Source organism: Berghia stephanieae, chromosome 5 (genome assembly GCF_034508935.2).
Source record: "Berghia stephanieae isolate SIO BIC M18660-M18661 chromosome 5, UCSD_Bste_1.3, whole genome shotgun sequence".
In the NCBI taxonomy this organism is placed as follows: Eukaryota; Metazoa; Mollusca; class Gastropoda; order Nudibranchia; family Aeolidiidae; genus Berghia; species Berghia stephanieae.
This window is the reverse complement of record NC_088364.1, coordinates 31,465,252-31,486,576: the sequence shown is the minus strand read 5'-3', so window position 1 is coordinate 31,486,576 and position 21,325 is coordinate 31,465,252. Positions and strand designations below refer to the sequence as shown.

At 35.7% G+C, this 21,325-nt stretch overlaps 2 protein-coding genes across 4 annotated transcripts in view; one reads left to right on the top strand and one right to left on the bottom strand.

The window, feature by feature from the left end:
* The window catches only part of LOC144972760 (BAI1-associated protein 3-like), a 247,908-nt gene extending 242,060 nt beyond the window's left edge, over positions 1 to 5,848 (bottom strand). For all 3 annotated transcript variants that reach the window (XM_078914359.1, XM_078914360.1, XM_078914361.1), the window contains exon 1: positions 5,649 to 5,848. The gene's annotated coding sequence lies outside the window, so the exon portion shown is untranslated. The remainder of the gene's footprint in view (positions 1 to 5,648) is intronic.
* A 10,563-nt stretch (positions 5,849 to 16,411) lies between these two features.
* The window catches only part of LOC144972758 (cytochrome c oxidase assembly protein ctaG-like), a 29,421-nt gene continuing 24,507 nt past the window's right edge, over positions 16,412 to 21,325 (top strand). The window contains exons 1-4 of the mRNA XM_078914358.1: positions 16,412 to 16,496; positions 18,396 to 18,898; positions 20,227 to 20,382; positions 21,178 to 21,303. Of these exons, the coding sequence (XP_078770484.1) occupies positions 18,437 to 18,898; positions 20,227 to 20,382; positions 21,178 to 21,303 (744 nt within the window). The 5' untranslated portion in view covers positions 16,412 to 16,496; positions 18,396 to 18,436. The remainder of the gene's footprint in view (positions 16,497 to 18,395; positions 18,899 to 20,226; positions 20,383 to 21,177; positions 21,304 to 21,325) is intronic.

The following is a 21,325-nucleotide window of genomic DNA, read 5'->3' as shown; positions in this document are numbered from 1 at the left end:
CAGCTTGTGTTTACATACGAAAAAGTGCTGTGGTCTTGGGTTGATTGTGTGACTCTCAATTGACCTCATGAATATCAATTGAGGTCTGTAGAATTTTATTTAGGTTTAGTCTCTTGTGATCGACGCACTTGTTCACTCAGCAGAGAGAAGATGGCAGACTCGAAAGGAAGCGACTTTTGATGCTGCTCTACACAGTGACAGGTTGGAAGCAGTCTCGAATCCATGACTACATAAGTGGATCTCTGAATGGGACCTGAAATTGTAAAGCATCCACCAGGTGCTAATGCTTTCCGCAATTTTTGTCAATTTTCTTCTTATTACCATCTTTTTTCCTTGTCTAGTACGCTTGCTTATGATTACTGCTTTATTGTTGAATTTGAATCATATGAGACAATTGCAAGGCATCATGAACTGTAAGAGAAGCAATTCTCCCCGTTTTCAAAATATTTGCCAGCATAACCTATCTAGTCATTGATATATTAGATACATGGGGATTTTAGTTGGGGGAGAAAGGGGGGGGGGGCGTCATTACTAGTCATTTGGCATAATAATATGCAATTTTTTCCATACTGTGTTACGAGAAACGGTCAATAACGCATGTTTGTACTCTTGTTAAATAGAAAAAGTCTTCCGCAGTATTTTTCTGGTAGCTCTTATATTAAACCCAGTTACCAAATCATTGCTAGGAGGACAAGGAAGTCAGGAAAAAAATATAATTCTACGGAGAATTATACCAGGGCCCATAGCATTTAAGTTTTCTCTGTAGAATTAACGGTCCTCTTTGGAGAGGGGGAACGATAAGACCGAAGGAAAATAATGTTACGTTACTATAAACGCAGACTATACTGGATCATTTAAGCGCTTTATAATGTTGGTAATCGGCCCGAGATCGGCTAGTGTATTGGCGTAAATTCTAATCTGGGTACTGTGTTGAATTATTTAAATTCTATCTGAGGTTAGGTGATCACGTCGATCTTAGGCCATCGCAATAATTTCATCAGAATACTTTTTAATCTGAATTGAATTAACAACATTCGAAATTTCTTAAGAATTGACGTACCCCAACTGCTAGAATACGTCGTGAATATCTGAAATTTGAACTCTCGCTATTATCTTTTACTTGGAACTTCTAAAAAAATAAGATTGTAAGTTACCCAAAACCGCAGAGAGGGACCTAAAACAGAGAGGCCTGTCCCTCGAGATGGCCCCAAGAATAGCTGCTGACAGAGCCAGGTGGAGATCCCTTGCATCGCCTCAAGTGCCAGCAGGCCCGGAGAGGATTGAGAGAGTGAGTTACCCAAAATAACCCTGCACGTCTAATACTCAAAAGAAAACGACGCGGTGAGACCACTTCTCTCCCTTACCATCTCCGTTGGCTTCACGTCAAAGAGAGGATTAAATGATAACTGCAACAACAGTTTTTTTTTAACTCTTTGAAGGAAAAGCTCCGCAATGTATTCAAGGTCTTTTATCTGTCGAGAAGCCAGCTTGACAATTGAGATCTCCAAATGACTCCTGTAAATTGAAAGCATGGGGGAAAAAACTTTTCCAAATTTCGGTCCGTGGTCAGGAACGGCTCACCAGCTAGCCGTGGAGATCCATCCTCTATGAATGTTTTAAATAATAATTTGAAGACCCGCTTATTCAAGTATGATTTTTATTAGATTCCTTTCATGTATTTTTGCGTATTCAACCTTCAATATTGTAAACGCCACCAGAGCCCCTGCCAAGGGGGGTATAAATGTATATTATTCTATAGCCCAGCTATCAGCCAAGTCTTAATATAAGCCTTTGGACACCGTCAACATCCCAATTCTCCTAATGAATGAGGCATAGGGTGAAGTTAATTAGATAATGGATAATTGCTATTGACGTCATATTATATCTAGAGTGAATTTGTTTTTGTTTATATTCATTTGTGTGTGTATGTGTGTGTTTTATGTGTGTGTGTTTGTGTGTGTGTGTGTGTGTGATTGTCTTGTTTTGTTGCTTTCTGTTGATTTGTATTTTGTTATTCCATGTTTGCTTTCGTTTTTATTCTAATCTGTTTTATTTTGTTTTCCTTTTGTTTAGCTTTTGTTTTTGGTTTATTCTTTTTTTTTCTCCTTGTTTTATTATGTTTTTGTTGCGTTTTTTGTGAGTTTTTTTTTTTTTTTTTTTTTTTTTTTTTTTTGCTTTCTTTTTCGTTTGATTTTTGGACAACCATTTACATTTTGAGAACCCACGTTCTGTCTTACAGATCAAACACATTCAACATGAAAAGTTCGTTTACCTGGTGTGTTGTTTACAAGTTACTATTTTTGTCAGCCTAGGGACCACAATAGCTCAATTGGTAGAGCACTTGACTTTCCACACAAGGGAACCGGTTCCCATTTGGTTTAGTCGATGTTGTTTTTGTTTTTTCTGACTCCTCTATCCACTCAACAATGACTACGTGATTACTCCCTTAGAACTGGCGAAATATATATTAGAAGATAGACTAGCTACCTATCCAGAGGGTAGCAAGGAATTATTTTCTGTCCTTTTAACGTTGCAGTTTCCGGGAAATACGCAAGCTGAATGGACTTCCTGACTCTAAAAAAAATACTTTACCAGCCAATATTGATAGATGTTTAGCATTGTATATCACCGAACTCTGTGAAGTAAACGAGTGAAAGAGGAACAATCACATCGTCCATTGCATATATCAGATCCCAGACGAAACGATTTGCAGCTAAAACAATCTCCCATCAATCTATGGGATTGACAACTAATGGCATGAAAATAAAAATTTTACGATGCAGTCGGGTCCTCGGGGAGACATATCGATATGACGAATCGGGCGGCTATTGAAGATAGCATAGGGGATGTCGAATCTGTTTATGGAAATCCCCGTTTTATTAGTCATTATCGATTCTCATTAACCAAACTGATATGAGAGTGATAACAAATAAAGATATTGATATTGATAATGATAATGATAATAATGAGACTGATAGAGAGAATAATAATAGTAATAATAATAACAATAATAATAATAATAATATTAATAATAATAATAATAATAATAATAATAATATTAATAATAATAATAATAATAATAATAATAATAATAATAATAATAATAATAATGATTAATTAATTAATTAATTAATCTTCAACTATTGTATTCAAATGCTTGGAAAGCTCGTCACCAACATAACTCTCAAGCCTCATTGAACGCTATATCCCACAGCTTCGATCGTCGAACGACCTTTAAATTGAAAACACTCCACTTTCGAGTAAAGGCTGGTGAACGCGCTTTTCAGCATTCTGGTCCAAGGGTATGGAATATGCTACCATAATATTATGCATGAGATACGTTCTTCGTCTTCAGTAGAAGATTTCAAGCGCCGATTGAAGACATTTTTATTCAGACATGCTTTCTTTTGATTATGTGTATAATTAGCGTTGTTCGTGTACTGTCTGAGCGTTTAATCGTTGTTATAAGCCCAGAAACTTCCAGATGAAAGGATGTTTAGCCAAGTATAAATCTATACCATTATTATTATTATTATTATTATTATTATTATTATTATTATTATTATTATTATTATTATTATTATTATTATTATTATTATTATTATTTATTATTATTATTATTATTATTATTATCATTATTATCATCATCATCATCATCATTATTATTATTATTATTATTATTATTATTGGTTTTGTTGTTGTTATGATGTTGATTAAGCGCATGTTGTTTCATTTAATTGTGTCATATGGGGCAATAACATAGATTTGAATCATTGAAAACAATGTTATCCAAACAAAATTGAAAATATATATCTCTCTCTAAGATTACTAATTCTTGTTACATAAGGTTGTAACAATAATAAGTAATTGTTTCTTTCCCTGTATGCCTCGTGTGCAAGATGTATTAGCCAATTACGCCTATGGCAGAATCCAATGGTAAGTATATTATAATATTAATCCTTTATAAATCGTGCAATCTAAATCTGTTGAGAAAACATATTCAATGAATGAGTTAAAATCGGCTGTGGTAGGGCTACCCTTCGTCACAAACAGCATATCAGTAGTTGACTTTCGAAACCACCTAAGTTACATCCAGACAAAAAATGAGTTAATATTCTCAAGCAATCCATTGGACACCTTAATATCATCAGAGAAAAGTTTGAAGTTTCAAAACACTCAGGGTATTGTTCTATGAGGCGAGCAAGACAAGTATTTTCCTCTTTAAGTCACTAAACCAATGACAAAAAATTGCAGTCGACTTAACAGTTTTAGAAAGTCACATTTCTCATACATAGCCGTCTTCTTATCACCAGAAAATCTCATCGACTGTGTTAAGGTTATTATGAAGATGTAGGATATATAATAATTACAAACGGAAATTGAAAGTACTAATAATAATAATAATAATAATAATAATAATAATAATAATAATAATAATAATAATAATAATAATAATAATAATAATAATAATAATAATAATAATATAGTATAGAAAGATTTTTCTCTATAACATTATAAAAATAGAGGGTTCCGATAGCTCAGTTGGTAAATAACTTGCTTAACACGCAAAGTGACGGATATCTACCGATGGGAACGATTTTATTTCTTATCCCACTACATCCAGCAGTACTTTGCGATTGATTAGCGCCCTATCCAAAAGGTAGCAAGCAATTGTCCGTTTCACGCTATAATGTGCGGCTATATGGTCTTGTGGTATGACACTCGCTTTCGGATCGGAAGGTCCTGGGTTCGAGCCTTGCTCGGCGCATAATTGAGTCCTTGGAAAAGGCTCTTTACTCACATTCTCTCACCGTAAACAAGTATAAAATAAGTACCTGGCCGGGAACAGCGTTGTCTCTGTCCGAAATAAAAATTTGTATTATCGCCGAACAGGCGTCATGTCACATGTCTCTTCCTACATGTTAAGTGTTGCTGTTGGGCTTTGTAAAGCGCTTTGAGCACGTGGATATTTAGTGGATATTCCACTGTATAAAAGCTCAAGCTTTTTTAAAAAAATTAAACCGGGATTAACTCCGTCTCCATGAGCCTTCTGGCTAAAGGACTTCTTTTTTAATAATGGTTTTGCCTCAACTCAACAAATGTTTCAGCTCACCCCTGAGTTAAATTACTTCCACTGTGATCTTTTGAAAGAGGGCAACTGTATTGTATATAATATATCATAATTTAGACCTGAAAATTATGTTTTTTGTCTTACGTAAAATGGTCCACGTGATAAGTTAGAAATCTTCATAACTCTGTAACGCATTGTGGTCAGCGTTCGTAATTGTACCTTATGTAGTAAACGAAGTATAATGAAAACAGATAAATATATCAACGTTCATCCATGTTTAACTTTGGGCCTTGCCTTTCACCTATATATATATATATATATATATATATATATATATATATATATATATATATATATATATATATATATATATATATATATATATATTTATTTATTTATTTTTTTAATTATTTTTGTTTTAATTTTTATTTTTTTTGCTTGTATCTGCCTTTAAGCAGCAACTTTTTGCTTTTGTATTATATTTGCAACATATCCAAGGAATCAGAAATAAAATAGCTGATATTATGGCCACACACAAAAATTAAGAAAACTAAATAAAACAAATTATGCAACCTACCTCTTTGCTTTCTGTTACAGGAATAAGAATATCGGCAGGAAAAGTCACTGCAAAAGCGCGTATAATAGCACAAATAACCAACAACTTGCAAAAAAATGTACAGATATTTTTTTCACATAATACGTGAATAACTTTCAATCTTTCCCTCGTATATCACCGTATAGTAGTAGTAGTTGTAGGCGTCGCGGCAGTTGTGTATTGATCTGTTGGGTCCTTTTCGCCCCAGCCCACTCTCTTATCAACATCGGCATCACATCAGCTGCCGCTGTTGCAAACAGATGGCCCATCCAGCTCACACTTCACGTGTACACGATACGAGAGCTTATCGTCTCTTTTGTGTCAAAGCGAGGGGCCATTTTTATGGATTTAGCCTTAATAACATCTTTTCTGAATGCTCGCGGCCTTCACTTTTCATACAGGCTTCGAGTATGTAATCTTACTGTTTGTTTTGAATGTACAGACCAAAAGGCATTAATTCCCCATTCTTTATATTTTATTTTGATTTTTTTTCTCTTTTTACTTCAAATTCACCGGTAAATTCAGTTTGGCTGATGAAATGTATTTTCAGTTTTGTCTTTGTTTTTACCGCTTGGAATACCAGCTAATTGTGGTTTTAGGATTATGACACTAAGCTCCTGGCCTGTAGTTCCTTGGTTCGAGTCCCGCTATGAGCGAATAAAAGTTATTTGAGACCTTGGTAAAGGCTTTTTACTCATATTCTCTTGTCGCAACCAGGTATAGAAATGAGTACCTGACAGACCTGTTTCTGCCATAACTAGATGATCTTCATTTTTTTGGTCAATGTACTTTTTAAATCTTTTGCAGTCATGAGTCCACTAAGGTTTGGATTTTAGTCATGATAGTTTTGGTCGTCCTCCATGTTTCCGAGACGTACATCAAAATTGCTTTAACATTTGAATTGAACAAATGAGCGTTTGTGCAAGTTGTAATGATGTTACATTTTCATACGTTTTTCGAAGTTCTAAAAAGCGGTCCTTGCTTTTATGGTACATGGGCCTTTACATCTTTGTCCGTGCCTCCATTAACACTGATAACACTTCCAAGGTAAGTGAAATTGTCCTCCCTTCCCCCCCCCCCCCCCCGCCCCCGCGACTATTCCAATTAGTTGATTAGAGTCTTTGTCATCTGTGGGAACTTTTCAATTTGTGTCTTCTTTGGGTGAATGTTGAGGCCCAGTCTCGATAAAATGTGGGCCAATTTAGATGTTTTGGATTCCATCTGCTTATGGCTTTGGGCAAGAAGTGCAAGATCATCCGAAAAATCAAGGTCTTCGAGTTGAGTCCAGGGATTCCATTGAATTCCGTTTATCTCTCCACTTGTTTCTCTCATGATCCAGTCGATGGAAAGTAGGAACAGAAATGGTGAGAGGAGGTATCCCTGTCGTACTCCAGTATTTCACATCAAACGCTCGTGCCAGTTTCATTCCATGATCCCCCCCCCCCCCCCACCCTCATGACAAGTCATTTTCTCATAGAAATTCTCGATCAATCTGGACAGCTTTGCAGAGATTCCAGAGTGTCTGGGTAATTTCTAAAGACTGTTTCGATGTAGGCTATCAAATGCTTTACGGTAGTCAACAAAATTTATATAGAGAGGACTGTTCCATTCCAACAATTGCTCAAGTATGATTCTCAAGGTCAGTGCACGATCGATGCTGTCTAAAACTTGACTGGTTTTTGCTTAGTGTGGCATCTACTTCATTTTTCATTTTCTGTAGCATAATTTTGTTGAACATCTTCCTAAGTATGGAGAGAAATGGGATGCCACAATAATTGTCGCTATCACTCAGGTCCCCTATTTCCTCGGAAATTGGATAATGTGTCCCTCTTTCCAATTTTTGGGTAGTTCCTCTTGTTCTCATACCTTTTCAAAGTGGGCAAGTATACGTCTGCTATCTTCCTGATGTCAGACTTGGGGGCTTCTTCTGGGATTCCATCGGGCCCTGCCACCTTGCCACTTTTCTTGATGGCACAAATTATAATCTCCTCCTTGGATGGCCTATCGCATCTAATACCGAATTCTTGTTCTGCTTCTTTAATGCTGTAGGGGTTAGCTGGTTCATGTCTATTTTAGAAGTTCTTCAGTGTTCTACCCATCTGTGCCTCAGTTTCTATGATAGTCTGTCTTGTATATATGTATTCGGTCTATCTGGAGGAGTATACTTGCCTGAAAGATTTCCCGTTATGTCATAAAGTTCCTTCGCAATCGTATTTCCATTTTGGGGCGATTTTTCTGCCGTTGCTACCATCTGGTCATAATTTTCTCTTTTTTCTCTTTTCACACTGTGTCTTACTTCTTTGTGTGCAACTGCATAATCAGCTTGACAATTGCCTACCAAGGCCGATGAATTTCGTCGGTCCATTTGTGTTGTAACTCTCAACACATCTCGGGTGGCTAATGAGTAATGGGCCTTGCCAAAGGGCCTCTTATTGAATATTCACGGCTACCCCATTATTTACAGGGTATTCCCCTATCCGCCACTTGGGGCCCTGCTGGGTTGGAATATTTGTCTTGGTTCCACTTGTCTTCTCCTAGTGCTAGTCAGCCTATCTGTGTACTGACAAGATTCCCCAGTTATTGCTCTCCACAAACGACAAACGACAAGAATCCGTATACTCAGTATTCTGCCCTACTCTGGAAATTAATTTTTTTTTTTTAATTTAGCCAGATGACCAGTCCTTCAAATTACATAGATCGAATAACATCATTTAATCGATTGATATATCAAGACTGAGTTTTGTGGCTTGCGTTTATAAAATGTGTTCTTTTATTTTTTCAGAATAATGTTGCTAAGGTTTTTTTGTCGGGAGTCCTGTCATGTTATGAATGCCATTTTTTTTTTCGACATCGCCTACATTTTCTTTCGATTGTTACCACTATTGTCAAATTATGTTCTTTTCTTTGCGTCTCCAATGTATTAACAAATTGAGGTTTTATAAAACGCAATATCCACTAAACGTGCTCAAAGCGCTTAACAAAGGGTCCCTAGCCAACAGCAACACTTAACATGCAGTACGAGATATGACTCCTGTTAGGCGATAATACATTTTTTCGACAGAGGCAACGCTGTTAACGGTCAGGTACTCATCTTACACCTGGGGACGATGTGAGAATGTGAGTAAAGAGCATTTTCCAAGAACTCAATTATGCTCAGAGGGGTCTTGATCCCCGGACCTTCCGATACGAATCACGAGAGTCATAACCACTAGACCACATAGCCGTACACCCAATATGTATTTTATTTTAACGATTTCCTTTTGTCTACGGACGACATGTCCAACACTGGTGTGTGATTTCCTTTTTCAAGTGGAGTGTGAGTGTGTAGCATTTTTTTTTTGTGAGCTTTTCCAACAGAGCTGTAGGATTTTCTCTCTTTTAGCGAAGGGTATGACCAACGATATTGTAGGATTTCACTTCATACGACATAACAGTTTCTGAGAGATTAGCATAGTTCGTCGTTGTTGACATAATTTTGTACAAGAAATTCCTCCACCTCTCTCTCTCTCTCTCTCTCTCTCTCTCTCTCTCTCTCTCTCTCTCTCTCTCTCTCTCTCTCTCTCTATCTATCTATCTATCTATCTCTATCTCTCTCTATCTATCCATCTCTTTCTCTCTCTCTCTCTCTCTCTCTCTCTCTCTCTCTCTCTCTCTCTCTCTCTCTCTCTCTCTCTCCCTTTTCCTCTCTATTATGAAGATATTGATTTGTTGTTGTTGCTTTAAAAAAAATTAGTTATTTATTTATCAATTTATTTATTTATTTATTCATTTATTTATGTATTTATTTATTTATATATGTATTTATTATTATTACTATCTTTATTATTATTATTATTATTATTATTATTATTATTATTATTATTATTATTATTATTTTATTATTATTATTATTATTATTACCGTTGGTTCAAATATTCACCAATTTTATACAATGGCGTTGTTTGAAGATGTAGGAGTCATGGAAAAAATGTATTGCGGAATATGACATATTGTTGACCAGGATTTTTTTTTTTTTTTTTTAAATATTGTAGCTCGTTAACCCCTATCCTTTGTTGTTGGTAGCTGATCAATAAATTGGGTTGATAAAGTCTGAATTTGTCCAGTCTGTCAAGTCGAATCATTAGATAGGGAAATTGACATTCGGACTATGTTCCACTGTAACGAGGTCATCAGATTCTGATATCTTTTATTGATTTTTCAGCACAGTCGTTCGTGAGCAAAGTGGGTTGTTTTTTTTTGTGTTTTTTTTTTGTTTTGTTTTTGTTTGTTTTTTTGTTAGTATTTTCGTTTGTTTGGTTTTTTTTTTCGTTTGTTTGGCTTTTGTTTTTTTGTTGTTTTTTTTTTTTGTTTTTTGGGGTGGTTTTTTTTTTTTTTTTTTTTTTTTTTTTGGGGGGGGGGGGGTGTTTGTTTTATCTTTTTAACAGACTAGGGCTTGGGGTGAACAATGATCAAGATGGCCTGAGATTTTATATTAGTTCTACAGCTTATTCTGATAAGTACTTGAGCTTTTTTTATATTTAGAAAGCAATATCCACTAAACGTACTCAAATCGCTATACAAAGAGAACGAATGTTTGTTTGTTTTTTTTGGTGGGGGGGGGGGGCGGTTGTCTATGAAAATTATTTGTGACAAGAAATACAAAATGTGCCCACTCCCACTCAAAAGTGCTCGGGGCGCTATGTACATTATATATATAATATATAGTTTTAACCCGAAAAAAACAAGGCATTTAGAAATATAGGATGACAGTGAAGTGACAATCAATAGTTAAACAATGCACAAATTAAAATATACAACAAACTAAAAGGCACGGGAAAAAAGTTCCGTTTTCCGATTATTATTTTTAAAAATTTCAAATGAAGGGCTGGATCTAGTTTTAAAACTTAAGCTTTTCCATAACAGAGGGGCACTGAATCAGAAAGATTTACTGTTAAATTTGCTCGAAAACTTTTTATGTTAAGCAATAAAGAATCAGCAGATCTCAATGCTCGCATTGGTTTTATAGGGAGAGGTTTGGTCTTGGGTGTACGAAGGGGAAATTTCATTCATGGATTTATATGTATAGCAAAGAATCTTAAATCAATTCGAAACTTTACTGGCAGTGGGTGAAGGGATTTTAACATCGTCGTAAAGCGGTTTTATATGGAGCAGAATCTTGGGAATCAAGAAAAACCGTTTGTTGCAAATAAGTTATTTTCCAAATCAAATTACGTCTATGAAAAAATCTTCCAACTAAATATCACCTAACACTATATAAAAAGCTGACATGACACCCATTTCTGAATCAGTTAAATCAAGAAGATGGAGATGGATTGGCCGTGTTTGTCGGATGAAGGACGGAGCAATCCCAAAAACAGCGGTGAGATAGACACCGCAGGGTAATCGCAATAGGGGAAGACCACTGGAGACTTGGAGAAACTCGGTGGAAAAAGAGATGACTTGCTTCGGTTGGACCTGGGATGAGGTTTGGAAGCTGGCAGAAGACAGAAATCACTGGCGCTCTTTACTTGTGCGGCTATGTGGTCTAGTGGTATGACTCTCGCTTTCGAATCGGAAGGTCCTGTGTTCGAGCCTTGCTCGGCGCATATTTGAGTCCTTGGAAAAGGCTCTTTACTCACATTCTCTCACCGTACTCAGGTGTAAAATGAGTATTTGGCCGCAAACAGCGTTGGCTCTGTCGGAAAAAAAAATTGTATTATCGCGTAACAGGCGGCATGACTCGTTCTACATGTTAAATGTTGCCATTGGTTAGGGACCCCTTGTAAAGCGCTTTGAGCTCATTAGGTGGATATTGCTCTATATAAAAGCTCAAGTTGTGTTGGTTTTTTTTTAATTACTGTCGACCTCATGTGTTTTTGAAACACCAAAGAGGAATAAGTAAGTAAAGCGATGTCGGGATGAACCAGGTCACCCGAACTTGAAATAAATCAATTGCCTCAAATTAATATAAAACTTGGTTCTGGCGATGAAATGACTTGAACGTGTCGCAAGAGCCGTAAACCCTTAAAATCAATCAACCATAACTTGTGATTAACAACACCTGATCATTTTGATGGGATGCAGGACTTAAGTAAACATAATGAGAACGTGGCTTGTGAAAATAAGACAATAACAACAAAGGGGGGAAGAAGGGTCAATATGAGGCCAAATGAAATAAAAAGAACCAATCACCAAATCAACTCAAATCATAACACGCTTAATATAGCAAACAGGCAAACTAACAGTGACCGTAATGGTGAACCGAGAAACATGTTGAGAACTATGACCATAAACTTTCAAAGTATAATTCCAAAACTACCGGAATTTTGGAAATTGATATCAGGCATAAAACCAGACATAATCATAGGTACTGAAACATGGCTACATTCCCAAATAAAGGACAGTGAAATATTCCCACCAGAGACATATTTCAACGTGTTCAGGAAAGATCGAGAAGATAGGTATGGTGGGGTGCTGGTTGCAACAACAACGAACCTCTCAGTATTAAAGCTTGACATTCAAACAAAATCAGAATCGGTGATCGTAAATATCAAAACAGAACAAGGCCTACTCACTGTGGGCGCTATGTATAGAACACCTTCAAACTCAACTATGGAACAAATGACTGAGATAACACGCTGTATTGATAGCCTAGACCCGAAAAATGTACTCTGGTTAAGCGGAGACCTGAACCTACCTGATATCAATTGGGAACAAGAAAAAATAATCAGTTACCAATATCCTTCATTTATAAACCAAGCATTTATTAACAAATTGCAAGATTTTGGCCTTAGTCAAATAAACAAAAATCCAACAAGGGGTACAAATATCCTCGTCTTATTTATCACAAATCGACCAAATTTAATTGTCAAGTGTACAACCATTCCAGGCATTAGTGACCATGACATCCTCATCACGGAAAGCACTATCAAAGCAAACAAAATCACACAAAAATCACACCCTATTACTATTTGGAAAAAGGCAAATATCGCCGAAATGCGGACAGAAACACGTCTTTTTAGTGAAAACATAATTAATCAACATCTAGAAAGCACTGAGGATGTTTGGACTGCCATCAACGACCACCTAAACAAAATGATGACCAAACATGTACCAACGAAGAAAAGCTCAAGGAAATTTCACCAACCATGGATAAACACCACCGTCAAACGATTATCTAGACGGAAACAAAAGGCATGGAGCAGAGCGAGAAAGTCCAACAGTAAGAAAGATTGGTACAATTACGCCCGACTAAAAAAAGAAACACAAAAAGAGAGTAGAAAGGCATATCATAATCATGTTAAGGAACTTGTCAGTGAAGACTCAAACAAAAAGCTCTGGAAATTTATAAAAAGTAGGAGGTGCGATTCGGTTGGTATAGCGCCCCTTGAGCATGATCGTGTATTATACTCTGATGCAAAGGAAAAAGCAGACATACTTAATAACCAATTCTGCTCTGTTTTTGCTTCAAAAGCTCATACCAAAATCACCACTCAACAACTACAAGGCGAAGAAAACGATTCCAACACTATGGCCGAAATCAATGTGACAGTAGAGGGCGTTTCCAAACTCCTCGCCACTCTAGATCCAAAGAAAGCATGTGGCCCAGACAAAATACCATCCCGTCTCTTAAAGATATTGAGTAACGAATTTGCACCTGCCCTCACACATTTGTTCAAACTCTCTCTTGAAACGGAGACATACCAATTGTTTGGAAGCACGCTCTTGTCCAACCCATCTACAAGAAAGGTGATAGAAGCAGGGCTCAAAACTACCGTCAAATTTCATTAACTTGCATTTGCTGCAAACTGTTGGAGCATATAGTGAGATCCTCAATAACTGAATATCTCGAAACTAACCGTATTTTTTGTGATGAACAGCACGGATTTAGGAAGCACCACTCATGTCAAACTCAACTTCTATCATTAACACATGATCTGTCAGCTGCTATTGATAAAGGTGGTCAAATTGATCTAGTACTACTGGACTTTGCCAAGGCCTTCGACAAGGTTCCTCACCATCGGTTAATCCAGAAATTGTATGACGTTGGTATCAGGAACAAAACCTTACAATGGATTGCAACTTTTCTGGACAATCGCACCCAACAAGTTCTTGTCGACGGCGAGACTTCCACTATCGGGATGGTGACATCGGGTGTACCTCAGGGCTCAGTCCTTGGGCCCGTCCTATTTTTAGTGTACATAAATGATCTTCCACGAGGTATAAGGTCAAAAGTGCGCCTCTTTGCTGACGGCACAGCATTATATAATCAGATAAGAACAACAGACGACTGCAAAACACTAAATGACGATCTAGCTAAATTACAAGAATGGGAAACAATAAATCAAATGGAATTTAACGTATCAAAGTGCAATGTTCTAACCATCACAAATAAGAAAGCACCTATTACATTTGAATACCAACTTCATGGTCAAAACCTGGAACATGTAAAGACAGCAAAATACCTTGGCATTGAGTTTGCTAAAAACCTCAAATGGAATGACCACATATGTCACCTGGCTTCAAAGGCAAATCAAACAAGCGCTTACATCACCCGCAATTTAAAAAGATGCCCAATCACAACTCAAACCCTTGCTTTTAAAACTATTGTTAGACCAATTTTGGAGTATGGCAGCTCAATTTGGGACCCATATACAAATAAAAACATCGACACCTTAGAAAACATCCAAAGAAAAACAACAAGACGCATCACAAACACATTCGATCCTTTCTCAAGTGCGTCTGAAATATCACAACGGATTGGCCTTGAACCTCTGGAAAAGAGAAGAAAGATAGATAAACGTAAATTGTTCCACAAGATCTACTACAAAAATTCGTGCCTTAAACTTCCAAAACGACATCAAAGATATCGGCACAAGAAATACGAGGGGACACACAGCAAGAGTAACCATCCCAACATCAAAAACAGACGCCCACATGTATTCGTTTTTCCCTTCCACTGCCCGACTATGGAATAGCCTCCCAGCTGAAGTGGCTGAAAACGGTTGCCAACATGCCTTCACGCGATTGCTAGAGTTCACAACGTGACTTTTTAATCTATGTGTTTCTGTTGTTTTTTTGTTTTGTTTTTTTTTTTTTGTTTTGTTTTTTTTTTTTAATTAGTATTATGTGTTTTAGCAAGTTTAAAATGTAAAACACTACAAACTGTGGAGTGATCCTCGACAATATTGGAGGTTTCCACAAGACGAAGAAGAAGAAGAAGATTAAATTATATTTGTTATGGTATAGAAATAAAACAATGTCTTACATTACAAAAAAAAAACAACAAACAAACAAAAAATAAACAATTCAAAGTTTATATGTTTTTTAAAAATCATTTTGATTCTAACTTTACATTTAAGGGTCCTATTTTCATCCCGTCATAGTACCATTTGGAGACTGTCAGATACGTTTTGGAAATGTATCAATTCAGTCAAAGAGCCACGGTGAAAGCATATTATTTTGAAGAGATTTTTGACTGACTGGTGTTTATGAATTAACGGAACTCATCCAGATAGCTCAGCAAGTAGCGTAGGTACTCGCGTTAGACGCAAGGAGATTGAGATCGATCCCGGGTAAGTCTTTTTTTTTTTCACAACCCCCCCCCCCCTAACTCCTCGCCCCTTTCTACCAAGCCTTGATTGGCTATCTAGGTCTGTTATATGTGACGGAAAGTACTTTGCGATCATCATACGATAACATAGAGTGATGACGTGAGAAAAGGACCTATCAAACAAGTATATGTCATGGGAGCTTTTATGGAGAAACATTTAAAAGGAATTGATCACTTGGTTGAGAATTAGAGCATTTTGTATTGGGTAGATAATAGGTATGTTTGAGAATGTCTTATCAATCATGTGTCGATTTCTTATTGACCTCATTCATATTAATTAGTATTGTCTTGTTCTTAATGTCTGAAGACACGCGGTAAAACGACAAATAATAAATTCCACATATTATGAAGGTACCCTGTGATCGTTCACAACTTTACTATAGAACATATCATTTGTTTTTATGTTATTTTCTTTTTAATTGTTTTGTTTATCGGATCGTGTCGTATTGTTTAACAGATAATAGGTTCTAAAAACCTTTTAATGCTCTGTAACATATATGCATGGATACAATTTATCAATTATATAATTGCTAGTATTCAATGTCAATTAATTGATTATATTGAGAATTAAATACCTAATAGAATAAATAGGTGTCATATTCAATATTCGTTGTATAATTTACTCTATTTATATTCCTTTGGCATCAATGGCTTGTACATTCGAGATTTTGAAGTTATTGTTATGCAAAGACAATAATATCCAATGTATGTTATTCGTCAAAATCAAATATAATGTTGGTAAGATCTTTATCAATGGTATTCTTAAAATTATTAATTGAATCAGATTTTTTTTGTCTCAAACTTTAGATTATTCCAAATTGTCACAGTCCTTTGAATTAGATTATTTTTTCCTTATGACGAATTACATCTTTCAACAAATAAATTTATCTCCCCTGGTGTTTGTAATATGCAAATAATTTTTTAAATCATTATTATTTTATGGATTTTTTCCCATTTTTTGTTTTTGTTTTTTATTTTAATCTTTTAACTGAAAATGGGTTTTGTTCTCACCATAGAATTAAATCCCTTGGTTCTCACCAAGGAATTTAATTCTATGGTTCTCACAATTTTTTTCTTTGACACTTATCAAATTATCGAAACAGTTTTTTCACGGAGATTTTACGACTTTGTGCTTATTTATGGTCACTATTTACGACAATCATAAATGGAGAGAGTAGAGAGCAATGTTTTTGTTATGAAATCGAAAGTTAAAAAGTCACAACCTTTCTGGAGTCATTGTAAGTCACAGTCGATAATAATTTAGAACTGAACAAGAATAGACAGTTTGTTGATAGTATAGTATAGTATTTAGTGCCGTTTTCAACTATTTGCAGAATTAATTTACCCATTATTTTCAACTTGATTCCAGTCTCAGTTTGGAGTTGTTCTCTCCATCTTTTCACTTCGACTTCTCACTCTGGTTCAATCAATTCAATCAATTCAATCTGCCTCTACTCTAGTATCTAGTTAGTGTTTGTCATGTCGTCTGTCTTATCAAAATCATAGAGACTATAATATGCACTTTGACTAAATTTTTCCGATAGAGCACATAAATTTCAGTAGATAATTCACTGCCTTTTATATCAACTATCTATTTGCATTACCCCACGTTATCAACATGATCATAATTCATAATCATTATTTTCAATTTCAACTCAACTGGATAAATAATTCCTGTGACACTGGTCCGTGGTCTCTTATTCCGGGAGGCTTTCCGAAAGCTCTTACATCCCAAGTATTAAAAGAGGGATTATTTTGATGGGATAAAATCGGATAAATTAAAAAAGTTGGGGCTAGGTTTTGGTGGGGGAAACAAAAGAAAGGAAGAAAGTACGGGGAAAAAATGGAATTATTGTATTGGTCTGTACTCCATCTCTGCTCTTCTTTCAATTTCTTGTGTCACGCCGCACTTCAAGCTTCAGATCTGAAAGAGAAGGTGTATTAGTATTAGTATTATAGTATTAGTGGAATCTGAAAGAGATGCACTGTGATTAGTGGCTGTACTGTAAGTTACAGTTCAAGAGAAGGCATAATATTTAATAATATGATTAGTAACATAATATATTGATACATACATATATACATATGAACAATAACTATTGAAAGTGATCTTGAAACGTAAAGGTTGTATATATAAGCAACGTTTTTGCATAAATTATTCTTTAAAGTTTTGACATTTCCATTAAACTGGTATGTATGGTCTGGATGTAGTTGAAAACATTGTAGATGCGTGCAAATAATTGTTCGTCGTAGAAGAAATATATTCAAACCACAATGGCAGCCGAGGATGATCAAAACAATGGTCGTATTAGGAAATTTTAAACTTTGACTAATCTATAAAGGTTTGTTCTATAGACTTTAAAATGCTTCTATATGATGACAAATTGAATAAATAAACACATGACAAAATATCGATGGTGAAAATACAAATTGAAAGAAGACTGGGGATGTAGGAGCTTTCGGAAAATCTCCCCTTATTCCTTCAGTTTCAGAGTCAACAGATTCCTTTCTTAGTCATTTGTCATGTCCTATGCCATATCAAAATTATAGCTATAGACTCATAATTTTGATTTTGACTGATTTATTCTGATATTAAAAACATAGATCTAATTTTCTTACGCTGGGTAGGCCTTTGCCATTTAATTATTTTCAAATAACCACTCGTTTGCATTTCTCTAATAACATACTTGCAACATGGTATTTGCGAACAGTGTATGGGCTGTGTACACCGCCTTACTGAACTGACCTTTTTAAAAAGTTAGTCTCCATTCCTGAACCGTGTTTACTTCCAACTTTGTTGCCACATTCACTGTTTCTGTTATTATACAAACTATATTGACCATTGTATATAGGGATGGACAGGATAAATGTACTGTGTCTTGTCATGTAACAAAGTCTAGTGATTTTGTGCATGGTCAAAAACGGGATGGGTGACAATGAGTGCAAAACTCTAGACAAAACATTCTGTCTTTGGTGAAGGTATTTACACCCTTAATCCCACCAGATTCAGGTAAAATTTCAGCACCTTGATGGATATTGTAAGTGGTTAGAATATAAACACCTACCTTAAAAGAAACTTATTTTGTGTGATATAGAATTTCTGTGCATCGTTATTTATGTCAGCTTTTAATCCACAGAACCACAGCATTTCAACAGCCCAGTTGACCTCTTTTAAACAATGTTGTTTACACGAGTGATTAATTTACGGTCAAGTATTGAATTGACTTCAATTTTAAGAACATGTGCACCTTCACAAAATTCACTTCGAAATATAACCCAGAAGTATCTGAAGACTTTTGCTTTTTCACCACCCAAAAACACGGAGCTGACATCAAAGTATTATTATAAAACATTTTCGTGTTCAAGAGTTACCGCCTTTCCACCAACCAGAACATATTCATTCCTACTACAGACAAGACATATCAACTCTGGAACTATTTCATTTAAATTCAACGGAAAACCTCTTATATGTTCAGTTAATTTATTTCATACACAAAGGACGTGCACAGCCAAATTAGGACAGGGTAAAAAAGCTTCCCCTGACAAAGACCAAACTACTCTTATTTATATTGTAGCTATATTTATACTTATGCTTGGAGGTGCTTATGCTGGAGTACCACTGTACAAGGTATTTTGTCAGGTAAGTTGCTAATTCAGTTTGTTTTCATCACTTAACCTTTAAACCTTAAATGTCCTTTGCAACAATAAACACCATTGATAAAGAATCTCTGCTAGGGGACTTATCATGATCTCCTTTTACAAATAAAATTTGCTACTTCTTCGGTTTAGTTGAATGCAAGGTGCAGTTCTAATTTAGATCAGTTTTTTTTTTGGGGGGGGGGGGGGGGTTTTCAATTAAATAAATTGAGTACTTTTCATCATCTTAATTAAATTTGATCTAAGCTAATGGTAGTTTTGATGTTTTTATATGGATATGTGGTTGCCCAACCAGTTGTTTCATCATATATTCATTTATTGTCATAAATATTCATGATTTTATTTCGAATTGGAACAATGTACTAATGTAAAATATTATTATGACTGTACTCATTACCATATCAGCTGATTGGGACACCTCATCAGCTTTTCTAATTCTATTGACGATTTCTCTCCATTGATATTGATCCTCTGCAAGGGACTGTAGGTCTGCTGACCTGAATTCTTGATGGTTCTGGGGGCGCTTTAAATAAAAACTAATTCACAAGTTATCATCATAATCATCATGTAGTGCCATGCCGTTCTTTATTGCATTGATGATTAACTCTCCACTCCACTCTTTCGTGCATCTTCTGCACCGTGTCATTCGTTTCTGTTCCCCATCCATTTTGTCAAACTGCCTAGATTCGTTAGTTGCTGCTGGCCAGGTGTTCTTGTTCCGTCCAACTTTCCCATTGTTATCAAGTTTTTCAACCCTGTCTTTCTCATATGTCTCATGAATATTTACTGTCCTTTTCTTACCTTCCTCATCTACAATCATGACTACTCTGCCATCTCCATCACTTCCTTATTTGTCTTTCTGTCTGTTCATGGGATCTTCAACATTCTTCTTATTAACCTAAACTTAGCCACTTCTATTCTCTTTACTGATTGCTAAGTGTCCATGTCAATATAGGTTCAATATAGCAGTATTCAGTAGTAGCCTCATTTTTAGTGTTTGACAAAATATATATAATATGTTTCTGTTTCGAAAAAGGTTGACTGTGTTTTGGAAAGTTGCTTTGATTGACCGGCATTCTGTCTCAGCTATCAGTTACAAGTTATAAACAACATAAGAACAAAACAAGACTAATTCTCTGTCTCTCCCTCCCTCCCTCTCTCTCTCTCTCTCTCTCTCTCTCTCTCTCTCTCTCTCTCTCTCTCTCTCTCTCTCTCTCTCTCTCTCTCTCTCTCTCTCTCTCTCTCTCTCTCTCTCTCTCTCTCTATCTATCTCTATCTATCTTCCCCCCCCCCACCCTTCCACACACACAGACCACAGGACTTGGTGGACAGGCTGTCAGCAAGGGACATGATACTGAAAAGATTGAATCAATGAAAAAAGTGGATAGGCAAATCAGAGTTCGTTTCAATGCCGATGTTGCCTCCAGTATGAGATGGAACTTCAAACCACAGCAGACTGAAGTAACAGTAAGTAATCCTTTAGAGCCACTAGGCCTTTGGAGTTTATCCCAGTTGCTATCACATTAAACTGACAATACCAATTGCTTGCTATCCTTTGGATTGGATACCAGTCTCTTGTAAAGGACTTCAACTTGATCTAACAGACCCAGCTACCCAATGTTTACTGGGTAGTCAAGGCGGGGTCAGAAAAAATCTCGACTGCACCTGGGAATGAAATGGGTTCCTAGGTATGAAAATTGAGTGCTCTTCTACCTGAGTTATCAAGACTGTAGAAGTGACAGTATAATAGTTACATATTTTTTAAAGTGTCCTAATATTGAAGCAAAAGAGATAAACGTGTCAAGGTTTTTTCTAAAAGATAAAGGGAGTTTATGATTTGAATGAAGATAATATAGTTTGAATAAATTGTAGTTTTCAACCATCTTGTTTCGCATTGGAAGAAATCTATTTAAAAAATAATTGATTTTCTTTTGAATTGAAGGGTATGTAACGATACGTTTACTGTATATAGTATATGTATATAAGCAAACAAATATTTGTCATTTTGTACTTTATGTTAGTGGCTCTATTTTAATTTTAAAATGTGATCTGATTAGTTTCTTATTTACAAATGATTTGTTCACTTGTATTGGATTTGGATGTTATGAAATAGCATTTGTAATGTTCTTTTGTTTATTTTTTTTTTGCTTTTTTAAGTATATTTTATCTGTATACATATGATATCATGCATTAAAGATATTTGTAATTTTTTGTGTGACAAAATGATACAAAATACTTTTTTTCTGATTATCTCTTCAATAGGTACTTCCTGGGGAAACAGCACTAGCTTTTTATACAGCCAAGAATCCTACAGACAAACCCATCATTGGTATCTCGACTTACAACGTTTTGCCCTATGATGCAGGGCAATACTTTAACAAGATTCAGGTAAGTCAAATACTTGAAATCA